This window comes from Podarcis vaucheri, assembly GCF_965113315.1.
Source record: "Podarcis vaucheri genome assembly, chromosome: 2".
Classification (NCBI taxonomy): Eukaryota; Metazoa; Chordata; class Lepidosauria; order Squamata; family Lacertidae; genus Podarcis; species Podarcis vaucheri.
In genome coordinates this window covers 60,645,145-60,661,703 of record NC_138760.1, presented here as the reverse complement: position 1 = coordinate 60,661,703, position 16,559 = coordinate 60,645,145, and the positions used below count along the sequence as shown (strand labels likewise).

Below are 16,559 nucleotides of genomic sequence, written 5' to 3'. Positions count from 1 at the left end.
TTAAGTGAGATGAGCGCACAACCCTAGAGTCGGACACGACTGGCCCATACGGGCAGGGGTACCTTTACCCTTTACCTTTACTGGACGTTAACATAGGAAACTGCCCTATAGTGAGTCACACCTTTGGTCCATCTTGCTCATATTGACTACACTGGCTGGCAGCAACATTTTACTGTAAACTGCTTAGAGCTTTGCTGTGGAGAAGCATAGTCAATGCACAGGAGGGATTTAGCTCTATTGTAATAATATGCATTCAGTTCAGTGGTTAGTTTTGTTTGGGGATGAAGTATTGATATGTGTGCTGTGGTTTTCCATGGCAAGGGTTAGTTCCATTAATTCAAAGAAGTATGCTTATCCCTTTTGTGTTCAGATCTGTTCCCTTCATTGAAATAGCTGGGACAGCTTATCTGTGCGCACTAAAGAATAGGGGATGAGGGTCATAGAGTTGGAATTAGGTGAACTTATTCACTAAATTTACTTTCTTGTTGCTGAAGGTCGCCAATGAAACAGATGTCAGAGCTCAAATTCGACTTCAGTTTCGTGATGTTAATGGAGAGCTTGTAGCTGTCCAAAGATCCATGGCATGCACACAGAAAGGAAAGAAAACAGAATTTAAAACTCTTGAAGGAGTCATTACTAGAACAAAGTTAGTGGGTAGACGTAAATATTTTCTGTTTCATATGTTTGTATGTGTTTACCTGTTCATCTTTTCTAATATATCAGAACAAAATATTGAGCCTTTCAATTATTTATTAAATACAATGGTTGTGATCCTTCATGATTTCTCTGCAGTCACGTCACTTAAATGGAGACAATGACAATTGGTGGCTCTGCATTCCATTTTTACAAAGCAGTGAAGGAATTGTAATCTGTTACTAAGTTTGTAGTGCAGTTAATTTTAAATGTATTGGGGGGGAAATTTAACTAATTCAATCAGTTGCTTTTTATCTTTCTGTAATTAAGTAGATTATCTATTGATTTTATAGTTTTTGTGTTTATGAAATTGTTTTAAAGGAAGAAAACATGACAACTTGAAAGAAAAATAAACAGGAAAAAAATGTATTTTGGATTGTAACCTGCCCTGTGACTTTTGGGTAAAGGGCAAGTAAACAACAACAACAGAATATAGAACTGTACAACTGTAGAGTTGGAAGAGACCCTGAGGGTCATCTAGTCCAACCCCCTGCAATGTAGGAATTTCAACATGCACCAGGTCCCCCATCCAATTTGAAACCATACCGTTCCCTGTCTAGTTTTGTAAATATGCAAGCAATTTTATTGTTGTACCAATAGGATGTCCCGCCCCATCCATATATTAAATATGTAATGGTTGCCTTATCCAGAGAGACTTCCACATCAACTGACTCTTTAATATGGAAAATAACTTAAGCAGTTGGTTGTTAGCAGGGAGTGGCAGTCAGAATGGGGATAAGCTGGAGATAGTAGCCAGGTTTCTGCAACATGCAGTGAGGATTTTTGAATGTTATACAACAGTATTTTAATTGTTAGATGCAGATTTTGCTGCATGATGTTATTGTACTGAACCTTTTGGAACTTTTCTATGTTCCAAAATAAAGGTTTGTGATTGTATTGAATTTAGAAAATAAATATTGAGCTTGCGGATTGATCTTTTATTTTTAGCGGAGTCTTGGGATTTGTAGTACATAGTTAGACTTCTACGTTTTCTTTCTTTGTTCATACAGGTATGGGGAGAAGGTCAGTCTAAGCTCCAAGTGTGCAGAAATTGACCGAGAGATGATTAGTGCCCTGGGCGTTTCTAAGTCTGTGATTAACAATGTCATTTTCTGCCATCAAGAAGAATCCAACTGGCCCCTAAGTGAAGGAAGAGCTCTGAAACAGAAATTTGATGAGATCTTCTCAGCAACCAGGTTAACTTTCATTGATTGCTTTTCTGATAGAATTAAAACATTGGATTCATTTTAATTCAAACATTTAAAGAACTCATTAATTGCATCATTTGAATATATTAATGCTATTGGGGTTTAAAATGTATACATTTCTTTCTTTTTTTAAAGGTACATTAAGGCTTTGGAAACACTCCGCCAGGTACGACTGAAACAAAGCCAGCGAGTTAAAGAGTGTCAAGTAGAACTGAAGTATTTAAAACAGAATAAAGAAAAGGCACATGAGATTCAGAATCAGCTTTCTGATAGGGAAACTCAGTTGGCTGCATCCAAGGAAAATGTCAAATCTATTGAGAATCAACTTGAACCTTTGAAGGTAATTAATTGTCTCTGGATAGCTAAGATTTTTATGTAATAGTGTTCCTTTTAGAAGTAGAAGTACAATTATCATTATTTCCTGACCTTGGAGTGATAAATGTTTGCTCTATCCACTTGTTCTTACAAATATTATTGGGCTAATAGGACAGGGGAAAACGTCCTCTCCTTACTATTTCTGAGTAGAAAGTACTGCACAGCTTCATAGCGTTATGAGATAGTAATTATGTTCAAAGATTCCAGCTTTCCTGATCAGTACCATCCTAAATTCTCCATTTTAAATACCTGCTTTTAATATAATTAGAAATGTGTAACATTTCTAACACTTGGTACATAGTTTATTTTAAGCATTGTTTCCTTCTTAGAATCGTTTGGCAGACATAGAGCAGAATCTTGTGAAAGTAATGAGACTTGACAATGAAGTTAAAGCTCTGGAGAGTCGGAAAAGACAGATGGAAAAGGATAACCAAGATTTGCAACAAAAGATGGAGAAGGTTTGCTTGATCATTCTGGTCTTTTCTACTTTGAAATGGACTATGGATTGTACAGTAAAATCTAATTTGCCTCAGTGGCAAATCATTAATTTTTGTACAGCAGCTTTTATGCTTCTTAATCAGTGAGCCACCTTGTTTTAGCAATAATTTATGTTTCTTACCATGCTTCCCATTCACCTTGTAGATCCCAGTGATCAGATTTGGATACACTGTTGTCCTGTTTTAATTATCAGGTCAAAAGTAGTGCAGGGGGATGTCCAAATTATTTCATTTTTTAAAAAACCCCACATTGTGCAAATACTCACATTTTGAAAAATCTTGTTCACTGTAGTCTCCCCCACCCCCGGAATTACTGGAATTGTCAGCCAGTAGGGTATCGTATAGTGAATGGGATGATGTCATGACATTAAATTGGCATTTGGACTTTCATGATAGGAAAGGCAAACAGAGCCAGCTGAGAGTGAGGGCAATTTTTCCAGCTCTTTTGCACTAATCACCAAAAAAAGTTAACAGTAAAGAGTCATTTTTCATGCCACTGAAAATACTGACCTCATCTAAGTATGGAGCTACGGGTCACCAAGCTTTATGGGCACGTAGAAACATTGGATTTTTGAGAGTGCTGTGAGCACAACCCCTTCTGCTCCCCCTCCAAACAGTCAGTGGAAGTGTGTACACACACACACCCTTTGCTTTTTCATGAGATCCGGGTAAAAGTCAGATCTAGTAGAATTAAAATGGATTCTATTGGATTTGCATGATTTTACATCGACTTCTCCCCCAAAAACTTACAGATTGCATAGTAAAAACCACAGATTTCGTACTTGTCAGCATCACATTCAAGGCACAGTTCCTCATGGATCTTCATATTTTTTACATGGGATAACAACAATATCAACCAATGACAGGACGCATCTGTCTACACAGAGGATCTCTTGTAGAATTTAAAATGATCTATGCCTCAAATCCCTGCTTTTGCGCAATGGCAGCATTGGAAACCTGATCCATGTTTGTTATGGTTCAGTCAGTGGACAGAGAGATAATCTGGTTTTACTGGATCAGATGTGTGTATGTGTCTTGCATGCTTTATTCCATCTGGCTGTTTCTGTTTCTGCTCTTCTGGCTCCTGCAGCTAGCACCCCACTTTCTCATTACTTGGTCACTCTGTTTTCCTTTCCCAGTTTCTGATATTGTTCCCTTTTCCAGCCTACCTGCCTGGTGGCCCCACTTTCTTTTCAGTGTTTCAGTTGTCAATCTGCGCCTTGAAATGCACACAGGGCTGACGGAAGCAGGAGAGGGCAACACTTACAGCTTTCCTTTAACTCTGTGTACTTTTCAAGAGGGAGAGGTAACTACACTTACCACTTCATGATGAAGAAGGCATTGAGGTGCCAGGAGATCTCAAGGGCCCATTGGTGTTACATTGTCAGATTCCAGAGAAGGGGGATTTTAATTAAGGCAAGGGTTAAAAATCTTCATTGTCTTAAAAAGCAGCTGTGTAAATTACTTTTTCAAGTATGATCCTAATTATAGATCTACATCCTGTCTAGGTTGGTCCTTGTACTCACATACTGAACCATGATAAAGTATTTTTAAAAACTACTTTTTCTGTACTGTAATGTTAGGTTTTTCAAGGAACTGATGATCATCTTAGAGATATGTACCAAAACCACCAAAAAACTGTGAGAGAAAAGGAGAGGAGATTAACAGACTGCCAGAGAGAATTGGAGAGAGCAAACAAAGAATATCAAAGACTCAACAGAGAAAACTCAGCATTGTTGGTTGAGCAAGGTACAGTAGTAGCCTGTTTGTTTCAATGTTTCAAGCATTTAATAGCATTTGCAATGAGCTATATAAGAAATGGGTATACTTCTTGATTAGCATATTAAATTCTGTTCATGCACTAGATTTCATTGGTGACTATTTGATCCATTGTAGCCATTCCAGAATGCTATCACAACAACCACTAACTGTACCTAAAAGTTACAACAAGGATGGCCAACTGTGTCCAGCACCCAGCACTATTTTATCGGACTCCATCAACATTTAATAAAGGCGCAGTAAAACACATTTACACACACTTCCACATGTTGAAAAGTTATGAGAGCGAACATACAAAGTTAACACATAATCTTGTATTGTTGGATTTTCTGGGTAGCATTGATGGGTTGGCTGCGGACTTGCTTTTACACAAACAGAAGGTGAAATGATTTTCGCCAGTTCCCTCCTCTGCTTGCAGCCCAACAGTCGGACACCATCATCCACCTCCTTTTCCTCAGGGTCCCCCAACCCTCTGGGTTTTCAGGGTAGGAAGAGACTGCAGGTGAAATGGGGGCTTGTTGACAAGTGCTTCCCCTCTTCTGCCATCAGAACACAACACAGCTATCTGGCTTCAAACCACATATTTCTCAAATTTGAGAACTCTTGAAGCAGCAACTAGGTTGCTGATCATGTTCCACAAAGTCCTTAATCCTAAATTTGAAATAAGGTAGGCCTTTAATACCTTTGAAACAGTTGTCTAACTCACTAAATATTTTTCTAAAGTAAAGTATAATAGTTGGGATTCATCACTGAACAACTGAACCATACCTTAATCTGAGGTCTTTGAAAGCAGCCTTACCAGATCACAAAAGTACCGGCATGCCTGCAAAACAGTGGATTTAAAAAAAAACCCTTTTATTTTGGTCTTTTACCTTTTAAAAACACATTTTGAAAGAAGCTCATCTTCTTAAAATGCACATCTATGCACGTGTACTTGATGTGAGCTTCGTTGAAATCAATAGGACTTATTTCTGAGTAAGCATACGTAGAATTTGATGGGAGGGAAGAACAAACTAAAAGGGAACAGGGAATTATTCAGTATTCCTATCTACAGTAGTTGTAATGTCAAAGAAGCAGTTCTCTCTTATTTCCCTGAAAAGACCAAAGAAATAAATCTCCCTCCTTTCCCTCTGAAACTGAAAATCAAATTGCATATGAGGCAGGAGACCTGTGAATGAGAGTCCAGTTGCTTTTTAGTTATAAAATGCACTGGAGAGGCAGGTACTTCAAATTTAATGTCATGCTTAGGAAGGGTGCATTTAACCTTTTTCCCTTGGGCTGTCTTTTGCTGTCAGATTGAATTCCCCCAGCTGTTTTTCTAGATGTAGAAAAAACTAGCGGGGACCCCTCCATATTTAAAGAATAATCAGATGAATGAGCAACCTTCCAAATGATTCTATGTCTGGTCATGTAGGAGAAGGTAAATGGGAGGGAAGATAAACCTACAGTACTAAACTACCACAAATAATAAAGGTTATGCAAAATGTCTTACTAGCTTCTGAACATAATACAAAGGCAGCCATGCTGTTTATGAAATAATACAGTAGACATCATACATGACTGCCTTAGTCCTAAGTGGGCACTAAAAGCAAGCTTACTCAGTGGTGAACTAGATTTTTCTTGGGCCATGCCTCTAAGTCCACACTGCAGCCCTCTGACCCCCATATCTAAAGGCTTCCCTAGGGGCCCCTGCTTCTTAGAAGAGGCTTTATTTGAGGAGCATATGGCTGTGGTGGGTAGAGAGGGTGGAGAACTACCCTTGCTATGAGTGCAATATTGGATTCACCCACTGAACATAAGCTACAAAGGGGAGATTCTGAATCAGCCCTTGTTGCCCAGGACCTAAATTTATTCACATCTGCTGACCACACGCAAAATAATTTTGAAGCCTGTTTGAAAGCATGAGAACATAGATTTCCAAAGCATTTAATTAGGCATTTAAAACAGATTTAAAAGTTAAGTGGTTGTATATTTCTCTCCCCCCACCATAATTAATAAAGTGGAAATTTCTATTTAAGACTCATTTGAGCTTTTGGGAGCTTCTTGTATCTAATTAATAGAGTTGTGAATTCTTATATTTTGAGCTTTAAAAATCTGTGTTTAAACTTCATTGTTTATATGTTTGTGAAGGTCGTCTTCAATTGCAAGCAGATCGTCACCAACAGAATATTAAAACCAGGGACTCATTAATTCAATCTTTGGCAGCTCAGTTGGAACTGGAAGGATTTGAAAGACCACCTTTTAATGAAAGGCAAAATAATAGTTTTCACAGGCTTGTGAAAGAGAGACAGGACAAAGATATGGAAGCTGCTAATCAGTTAATGGTAAATATTTGTGTTCTTGCATTCCCTAAAAGCTAAGTTAATGTAAAATAGCAAAATAAAACCACACACTAAACATCTAGAAATATCAGGGTCCAAAATTAAGCACATTTACTTCAAACTTAGTAACATTGGAATAGTGGGATTTCCAAATAAATTTTAGGTTAGCACAGTACAGTAGTATGAACTCCCAAGTAGTGTATGCCGTTGTGCAGTTTTTGTGTTAAATGGTTATAACTTATTAAAAGTGAGATTGACCATTTGCCTTATTTTGGAGAGGTACTGAGTGGTAATAATCACTAGAATTAAATTCTGTTTTGCTGCCTTTGATATGCTGTGGTTTTGTTTTTATTAAATATTGTGCTTCTGTTTGTATATAATAGAAGCTGTCTTGAGAAGGCTTGGCCCTAAAGAGAAGCCTAAAGATGTTGTTGTATCTGTGTAGTATATTTAGGAGAAAGTGGGAAGCCTAAAGATGTTGTTGTATCTGTGTAGTATATTTAGGAGAAAGTGGGAAGCCTAAAGATGTTGTTGTATCTGTGTAGTATATTTAGGAGAAAGTGGGAAATCCCCAGTAATACTTCAAATTATAAAAAAGGAGGGAAATGTTACGGACACCAGTTAGACCTTCTTGAAACATAGATGCGTTCCTCTCTCATAGTAGAATGGAAATTGATATTACAGCCCAGTCTACCTCTGTTATGAATTGAGTTGGTCAACTAGGTAAGACTTTACAATGTGAGGTGCCAGGTGGGGAATTAAGCATGTTTACTTACACTTGGTTCCTGTTGATTTCATAGGACAAACTCCAATTAAAGCATGTTTTAAGTAGCAACAGCCTTTGTAAATGAATGTCATTCTTTCAGAGAGAATTTGGTGAGAAGGAAGCAATGAAGCAGAAGCAAATAGATGAAATAAGAGATAAAAAAACTGGACTTGAAAGAACCAGCGACCTGAAGTCAGACATTCAAAATAAGAAGCAGCTTGAAGCAAAGAACCTAAAACATGAATTGCAGCAGCTTGAAGGGTCCTCAGATAGACTCCTAGAACTGAATCAGGAACTTACCAGAGCAGTAAGATTTACATTTTTGTAGCATTTAATTAATGGGAACGTAAGTGACAACAAGTAGTTGTGTGTGTAATAATTACCACATCTAAAACTGCTTTGATCAGTCAACAACATTCCCCTATTCCTTCCAAATACCTAATCTATATCACCAGAAGTCCTTAGCCCTATGCAAATGTGGTTCTATCTGAGTAGAACGTACACACACAGAGGCACAGTGCCTGCCTGAAATCCACAAATGTCACATATCAGTGGTGACCTACACGTGTTTATTACCTTTTCTTGATGTTGCATGATGTGAATGAAGTGCTACCAGGCAGGGTGATGCATATGTCATTTGTGGTGGCCCAAAGCTTATGTAGGATGCATACCACAAATGCCCTATCTACTTCTGCACGTGTTCATGACTCAGGCCTACTATTTGGACTCTTTCACTTCAAACTGTGTATGAAGGCCCACATCAGTTTCCTCATACCAAAAGGTCCCTTCACATGGAAAAGCACAAGTTGCAGGGAGAATGCCCTCTTCCTGAATGGGTTTTTTTTCCCCTATGTGTAGGAAACCATTTTGTAGGAAGGGGTATTCAACCATGTGAGCCACCACCTGCAGCCCAATGTAGCATCACTTAGTAGAACATACCGTATTTTTCGTTCTATAGGACGCTCCGTCCCATAGGACGCACCTACTTTTTTGGGGGCGAAATAAAGGAAAAAATTTTCCCCTTTATTCCCCCCCCCAAACCAGGTCGGGGAACAGCGGGATGGCGGCGCTGCGCCTCCCCGCTGTCCCCCGAGCTTGTGGGGCTGGCTGATGTCTGCCCGGCGCGAGGAGCGCTCTGCTTCAGGGCGCCCCGTGCTCCGCGCTGCAGGCTGCCGCCCGCAAGCCTTGCGTGCCCGGGGGGAGTTCCCCCGGGCGCGCAAGGCTTGCGGACACCTGCGTGAAGCACAGGGCATCTTCCGGAGGGCGCTGCGTGAAGCACGGGGCGTCCTCCGGAGGGCGCCCCGTGCTCCGCGCTGCAGGCTGCCATCCACAAGCCTTGCGCTCCCGGGGGTAGTCCCCCCCCCCGGTGCGCAAGGCCTGCCGACACCTGCGTGAAGCACGAGGCGTCCTCCGGAGGGCACCCCTTGCTCCGCGCTGCAGGCTACCGCCCGCAAGCCTTGCACGCCCGGGGGGGAGTTCCCCCGGGCGCTGCAGGCTTGCGGACACCTGCATGAAGCACGGGGCGCCGTCCGGTGGGTGCCCCATTCTTCCGCTGCAGGCTGCCACCCACAAGCCTTGCGCTCCCGGGGGGAGTTCCCCCCGGTGTGCAAGGCTTGCCGACACCTGCGCGAAGCATGGGACATCCTCCGTTGGGCGCTCTGTGCTCCGCGCTGCAGGCTGCCGCCCGCAAGCCTTGCGGATAACTTCCTGGAGCCTGGAGAGCGAGAGGGGTCGGTGCGCACTGACGCCTCTCGCTCTCCAGGCTTCAGCGAAAGCCTGCATTCGCCCCATAGGACGCACACATATTTCCCCTTCATTTTTGGAGGAGAAAAAGTGCGTCCTATAGGGCGAAAAATACGGTAATAACTTCTGTGTACTATAACAGTGAAAAATAAACCTAAAAGTTTGGTAAACTGCTGTTTAGAGAATCTTGGATCCATTACTTGTACCGCTTTTCTGTTCAGTGAATAACAATTTTAGTTTTGACTGTCTTTGACATTTGTTAGCATTTGTGTCCCTAATTGGTACAAAAAACTTCCTCCTTTCATTTCTCTGTTTAGAAACATGAACTGTATGAAGCCGAGAAGAATTGCAATGTTGAAGCCTTAGAAGTGGAAGTACAAGGGCTGCAAAGAGAGAAAGCAAATTTGGACAGTGTTCTTCGAAAACTGGATAAAGAGATGGAACAGCTGAATTTGAATACTGCAATAATAACTCAAATGGACATGCTGAAGAAAGATAAAGTAGTGTCTTTTTTCTGACATTGCTGACATGTGTTAAAAGTATAGCACAAAGTATATGTCGAGTGATAAATTAAAATAACAGTTGGGTTGGATGGAATACCATAACTTGGCCCTGTAAGAATTAGGCTACAATTCTAACCCCACTTACTTGGGAGTAAGCCCTGTTGAATTCTGTAGGATTTACTTCTGAAAGCACATTGTTATTATTGCGGTTAGTCATAGTTTACCAGATGTGACAAAATTGCGTACAATGGTAACCTGAAGGTAGAGAAGGAATTGTAGTGTTCAGCAGTGAGGGAGGAGCATGCAAGCCTGAGGTCTTTAACACCTTGTTTTGACAATTGTGTCTGAACCAGCCCAATGTTTTCAGAATTAGAATTATTTGTTTGCTTATTGAGTATTTTGAAATTAACTTTTGGACTTTTAAATTAAATCAAAAGTTATTGATAGGTATCATTTTTATTTCTTAAAAGGCTGATAAAGAGGAGCAAATCAGAAAAATAAAATCCAGGCACAACGAAGAGTTAATTTCCTTGCTTGGATATTTCCCTAATAAAAGGCAGCTTGAAGATTGGCTTCACTCTAGAACTAAAGAAATTAATCAGACAAGAGACAAACTTGCCAAGCTCTCGTAAGTTTTTCTTAAACTGAAATTTGCATGATCATTGATACAGTAGTGGGGTGATATTCAGTTTTCTTTTTGTTTTTACATGTAGTATTTATTTATTAGATACTGCTACTAAAACATCTGTGTTCATTTTAGTGAACCTCCTTTACATTTTGTATGCGTGACTGTGTTCACAAATCTGTTTATTTTCAGCATTTTATCCTTCCCTTTTAAATCTGCAAACAAATACACAAAAACATTTTTAATATAAAAATACCTATTTTAAAAAGAAAAGAGGACCACAGTTCACAGTCCCCTATTTTAAATGGCCATAACTATAAGTTTTTGGTGAAAAAGAGATGCCATAGCTGCCTGCTAAAGGGCAAACAGTGAAAGTGTTGGTGCTACGACTGGACTAACTTCCTTAGGTAGAGGATTCATTGTCTTGGTGCCACTATAGATAAGACAGTCTGTTGTGTCTGCTGCACTTTTGATAGAGGGGAAAAATATGGAGCAGGTTCTTGATAGATGATCTCAAAGGTCAGGCAAATTAATAGGGATTTCCAAAAAAAACCTCACTTCCCTCCCCCTTCACAGAAGCCTCCACTGGAGCAAAGTGCCTTCTGTAGATAGAGGGCCACAACTGAAAATAGCTCATGGGAAAAGACATTTCTAAAGAGCCAAAAATTTAGCCAGAGTAAAAGGTAAATGATATTTGAGACTACAAGAGCAATTTTATCTCATTTGTAGTTATAACAATACTTAAATTTCAGCAAAGAACTTGTTTCAGCGGAGCATAACAAAAACCATATTACTGGTGAACTAAAAAGAAAAGAGGAGCAGTTGTCTAGTTATGAAGAAAAGCTTTTTGATGTTTGTGGAAGCCAGGATTTTGAAAGTGATCTATACAAACTTCAAGATGAAATAGAAAAAACATCTAAACAACGAGGCAAGTTTATACAACTCCCTCCCCTACTACCTTATAGTTTTCTGCAAAGCTGTATATTCAATTTGATGTTGATACACTTGTTGTTGTATTTTCTGTAAATAAGAATAATAGTAGTAATGATGGCTTACATACATTGATGCCCTTTTTCAAGCAGGAGTCTTTCTGCCTGCAGAAGAATCTTTGATCTAGTGCAAGCATCATCTAAGACAGGCATGGCCAAACTTGGCCCTACAGATGTTTTGGGACTACAATTCCCATCATCCCTGACCACTGGTCCTATTAGCTAGGAATGATGGGAGTTGTAGTCCCAAAACATCTGGAGGGCCAAGTCTGGCCATGCCTGATCTAAGAGGAGAGAAAAGGAAGACATAATTTCCAATTTTTCCTGTAGCAACCCCCCATACGCACCCCCCAACACTACTTTCCATGTTGTTCTGGAGAGTCAAACACTCTGGAGTGGATTTTCTGGGTGGAGGAGGCGGCATCAACTGGATCAAAATTGGATTCATGCCTATAATTCAATGATAAGAAAAACCTGCAAATTTAAGACCATATTAAAGGCCCTATTAAGGTCATGTTGGCAAAGCTAAAGGGTGGAATTCAATGTTTCTCTTAAGGCAATTGTTTAATTAGGACAAGACAGGTTTAATCATGCCATTGCATGAATTGGTGAATTTGATAAAATGCTGCCCATGCTCTGTCTTAATGGCTATCATTTTGGTTATATACAACCATTCATTCATTTTTAAACAGCCATGCTTGCTGGAGCTACAGCAGTTTATTCGCAGTTCATTACACAATTAACGGATGAAAAAGAATCGTGTTGTCCAGTTTGTCAGAGGGTCTTTGAAACACAGGCAGAACTGCAGGATGTGTTAGATGATCTTCAGTCCAAGTTGCGTCTTGCTCCAGACAAACTGAAGGCAACAGAGTCTGAGCTTAAGAGAAGGGAGAAGAGACGTGATGAAATGATGTCACTTAAACCTGTCAGGTGAGTCAGAAAATGCAATAAAACTTTCTTTTTTTGTTACAGGAATTATATGCTATAGGAGAGGTGAGCAAAGTTTTCAGAGAATGCAACCATTTTTGAATTGCCCTTTAATATCGTTTGGGAAGGCAATTTTACACTTTGGGCAATATCCAACTAAATAGACCCATTAATGCAAAGATTTTTGCTTCTGCAACAGAGCTTCTCCCTCTCCTCTTCCCATATGCCCCCTAAAGCTGTTTCCCCACCCTCTTAAGCAGATGAAGGTGCAGGGAGAAGTTACAACAAGCAAGTGGAAATCCTTGTGCTGGCAATTCTATTGTTAGATACTGCTCTATCTATGTAAATATTTTAAAACACTTTTCATTCAGGTATATAGCATCCAAAGTAGCTTCCAATATAAAATAATACAGTGGCTTGCATCCTGTATCCAAACAGTCTACTTCTGGCAAAAGGGAAAAGGGGGATTTTTGCAGATCTCCTTCCTGTGGAGCTTCCAGCACCTGCTCCTGTGTTGTTCAAGTGGGTTCCGCAACCATTGAGCAGATTTTCAAAGGGCAGGGATAAAGTGGAATGGGAGGGAACAGCTTTCCACATTCCATCGGTAAGAGTGTTCCATAAGGAACTCCACTCACAGGCAGTTAGGATCCAAGTCAGTAGTACCCAAAAGAAGCAATCGTAATCGTGTTTAAAAAGCAAACGAAACAAAACATTAGTTTAAAAGTACAGCATGAGACCAGCCAGAATAATAAAATGGCAGGAGGGAGACAATGGTAAAAGCTGTGAAACGGATAGCTTTCACTGAAAGTTATTGTGTGAGGTTCAAAGATAAAGTTAAAGTTAAAAAGAAAATTAATGTGTGGTAGCTCCAAAATGTTGAGAGCAGCCCACTTCAGTTCAGCCCATTTCATACAAGAATCTCCTCAGTTGAGAAACAAGTCCAAATGCATTTAAACTGGACCACTTCACCTTTGAGTAAATACATGCAAAGTTTGTTTGTTTGGCCTTCTCTTAATGGCCATTAGGGTAATTTTTCTTCACAGGATGACAGCAATTTATAGCGTAATGCCATAATACACATGGTTTCTTAAATATGATAAAATGTCATGAGCAAAATCAAAGACAAACTAATAGATGTTTTCTGTAAAATAAGCAATCCATATGTAATCCAAGCATAGCTACTATTTGTACTGTGGTGATTCTTCTGCTGAAGATGGAAAATATTATGAATTTTATATTTCTTGCTAAGGCAAATGGTATCTGAACTCCAAGAAAAAGACCTACCCGACTTAAGAAACAAATTACAGACACTCAACAGAGATATTCAACAACTTAAAGGTGATACAGAAGAACAGGACACCCTTCTAGGTACTATAATGACCGAGGAGGGAAGTGCTAAAGCATGTCTGCAAGATATTACACTTATGGAAAGATATCAGGTAATGCTGGGGTGCCTGCAAGGTTTTTTGGGCTCAGTGCATGGATTTGGCCACCCTCTTCATCCACTGTCTTTTGGCAAGCACTTCTGTTTATGTGGATTTTAAAAACCAAAAAAAGTCTAGTTCAGTGTGATCTCTTTCTCTCTCATTTCTCCACCAGCACTCAGCTAGTGCATGTAATTTCAAATCCACTGCCACCACATGATACCATCAGCACTTGATACCGAGCAATGACAAATCAACCCAATCTAGACTGCAACTGTCACAACTAGAAAGAAAAAGCCATATGTACAGAGCAGATAATCACACAAAAGTTAGTCAAGCCATAGTAATGTGCTTTATAGTATCAAAATATAAGCATATAGAAGACTTTCCAGAAAACATCTGCTCATTTTAGAGATGGAAACGTAACACTTAATTGTAAGAGGTGGGGAAAAAATGTTAAAAGCCTGAAAGATTAAAATTTTGATAGATTATAACATAGCCTCTAAATTCCACCTGGTGAAGACAGACAGGAGGATTCAAACTTGCCAGAGAAATTTGGAGTTAAATACAATGTGAATGGATAGAGTCTATCCAGATAGCTAAATACGTATATTAAAAATAATAACAAATACACTGAAAAGACTCAGGCTTCATCCCTGTGCACACGGACATGGGCTGAATGTAGTGTAAACATGCATAGGATTGTACTAACACGTAATAAATGTACTCACAAAATACAGTTTTTATTTCCCCATTTTAATCTTAAATATCTCAAAGGGTAGATCTATGGGTCATACTAAAACTTGACTCCCTCCTTGCCTCTCAAAATCTGAAAAAGGTTTATTTAGGCAACATCTCTCTCCTTGGTTCTTTCACATCTTTGCATCTTTCTCCCTCTCATGCCCTTGTCTCCTGTAAACCAAAGCAAATTCAAAGGTAATGGAGAAAGCAGCTTCTCTAGGATCTAGGTGTATATGTCTGTGCTCAAGATTATAAGCTGCCACTCCACCTACCAGGTACTTGACTGCATCCCAACAGTGATATCAAGCACTTCACGAATATCAGTATTGGCCTCTTCATTTTTCAGACTGATCTAAAGGATGTTGAACGAAAAATTGCTCAGCAGGCTGCTAAACTACAAGGAGTGGATTTAGGTCGGACCATGCTACAAGTAAGCCAGGAGAAGCAAGAGAAGAAGCACCAGTGGGATACAGGTGGGGTGCTTTGAAAAAGTTTTAGATTATTCTTGTAACAAGACACTGAATTCTATTTCTGCATTCCCCACATGGATGTAAAAAGCCCACTGGCAACATACCAGATTGTACCATTTTCACACTCCTAGAAATATAATCCTTTTAGGATATTCTAGCACTACCAGAAGGGGGTGGAGTGGCAACCAGTGGAATATCTTTAACTCTTACAAGCAGAGGGCATTGCTGTGACCCCATCAACTGTTTGAAATCCTTGTCAAACTTCTATTCACAAACCTAAGCCACTTCATGTGCGTGGGGTGGGTGGATTGCGCAGAATTGTTGAGGTTTTTTTTAGGAGGGAGGTACCCAGAGTTGTTGAGCTTTTTTGGGGGAGGATTGCACACAGAGTTTTTTTAGTTTTTTCCACATAACTTTTTGTACACAATAAGGATCCTGTGATCTACCAGGCCAGGATCAGATGGGGATACTGGTTGGACATCCCTGATACAGAGTCAGTTGTCATCTGCTTTTTCATCTTTATAGGAGGACTAGAAGCTTCTTAAAAATAAAATAAAATGATAGCTTAGAGTGTGGGGCCCTTGCCTGTGGTGACCCTGGTTATAAATCAGTTCAGAAATCTATGGGGACTGTTTTTCACCAAATAAACATTTGCCACTCTCAATATAACAAGTACAGTGGTGCCTCGCAAGACGAAAATAATCTGTTCTGCGAGTCTCTTCGTCTAGCGGTTTTTATGTCTTGCGAAGCAACCCGATAACCCGATTAGCGCTGTTAGCGGATTAGCGGCTATTAAAGGCTTAGCGGCTAAAAGGCTATTAGCGGCTTAGAAAAGGGGGGAAAGCGAAAAAAATCGGAACACTCGCAAGACGTTTTCGTCTTGCGAAGCAAGCCCATAGGGAAATTCGTCTTGTGAAGCAGCTCAAAAACGGAAAACCCTTTCGTCTAGAGGGTTTTCCGTCTTGCGAGGCATTCGTCTTGCAGGGCACCACTGTAGTAACCATTTTTCCACATATACAGTCTTTAGTTCTGTTGTCCTCTATGAAAGATTGTCACAGTATTACAGCAAGATCAGTAGAAACTTTGTATCTCTCTAAAAGTCTTACCACATATATTTTTGTCCACCACACAACCTCAGGTATCTTCTCTTTTTAATAGGGTAAATTTATGCTCTTCAGTGTAAAAGGTAATGATCAGTTTTCATCTAAGATGTATTCTCTGCTTTATGACATCATGCCTGCCTTTAATTACATTTGCAGTTACTGGTAAAATTGAATTGAAGCAGACTCTTAAACAAGACCAACAAAATCAAGTCCAGAATCTGAAGAGTGCAGTGAATGAGCTGCAAACAGAGAAACTTGAAATTTCCAGTCGTATGCAACGTCGACAGCAGCTGGAAGAGCAGCTAGTGGAGCTGACCACTGAGTTACATTCCTTGAACAGAGAGATCAAGGTAAGAGGAACAGCTCCTATTCTGGTGTGGGTTGTTTCTTCTCAC

At 39.9% G+C, this 16,559-nt stretch overlaps 1 protein-coding gene across 4 annotated transcripts in view; it reads left to right on the top strand.

The window, feature by feature from the left end:
* The window catches only part of RAD50 (RAD50 double strand break repair protein), a 35,765-nt gene that overhangs the window by 4,253 nt on the left and 14,953 nt on the right, over positions 1-16,559 (top strand). For all 4 annotated transcript variants that reach the window (XM_082210977.1, XM_082210974.1, XM_082210976.1 and 1 more), the window contains exons 4-17: positions 495-646; positions 1,704-1,889; positions 2,037-2,241; positions 2,606-2,734; positions 4,357-4,522; positions 6,683-6,876; positions 7,740-7,946; positions 9,700-9,882; positions 10,356-10,513; positions 11,263-11,438; positions 12,192-12,429; positions 13,676-13,865; positions 14,938-15,064; positions 16,321-16,514. In XM_082210977.1, coding sequence (XP_082067103.1) covers positions 495-646; positions 1,704-1,889; positions 2,037-2,241; positions 2,606-2,734; positions 4,357-4,522; positions 6,683-6,876; positions 7,740-7,946; positions 9,700-9,882; positions 10,356-10,513; positions 11,263-11,438; positions 12,192-12,429; positions 13,676-13,865; positions 14,938-15,064; positions 16,321-16,514 — 2,505 coding nt within the window. The remainder of the gene's footprint in view (positions 1-494; positions 647-1,703; positions 1,890-2,036; positions 2,242-2,605; positions 2,735-4,356; positions 4,523-6,682; positions 6,877-7,739; positions 7,947-9,699; positions 9,883-10,355; positions 10,514-11,262; positions 11,439-12,191; positions 12,430-13,675; positions 13,866-14,937; positions 15,065-16,320; positions 16,515-16,559) is intronic.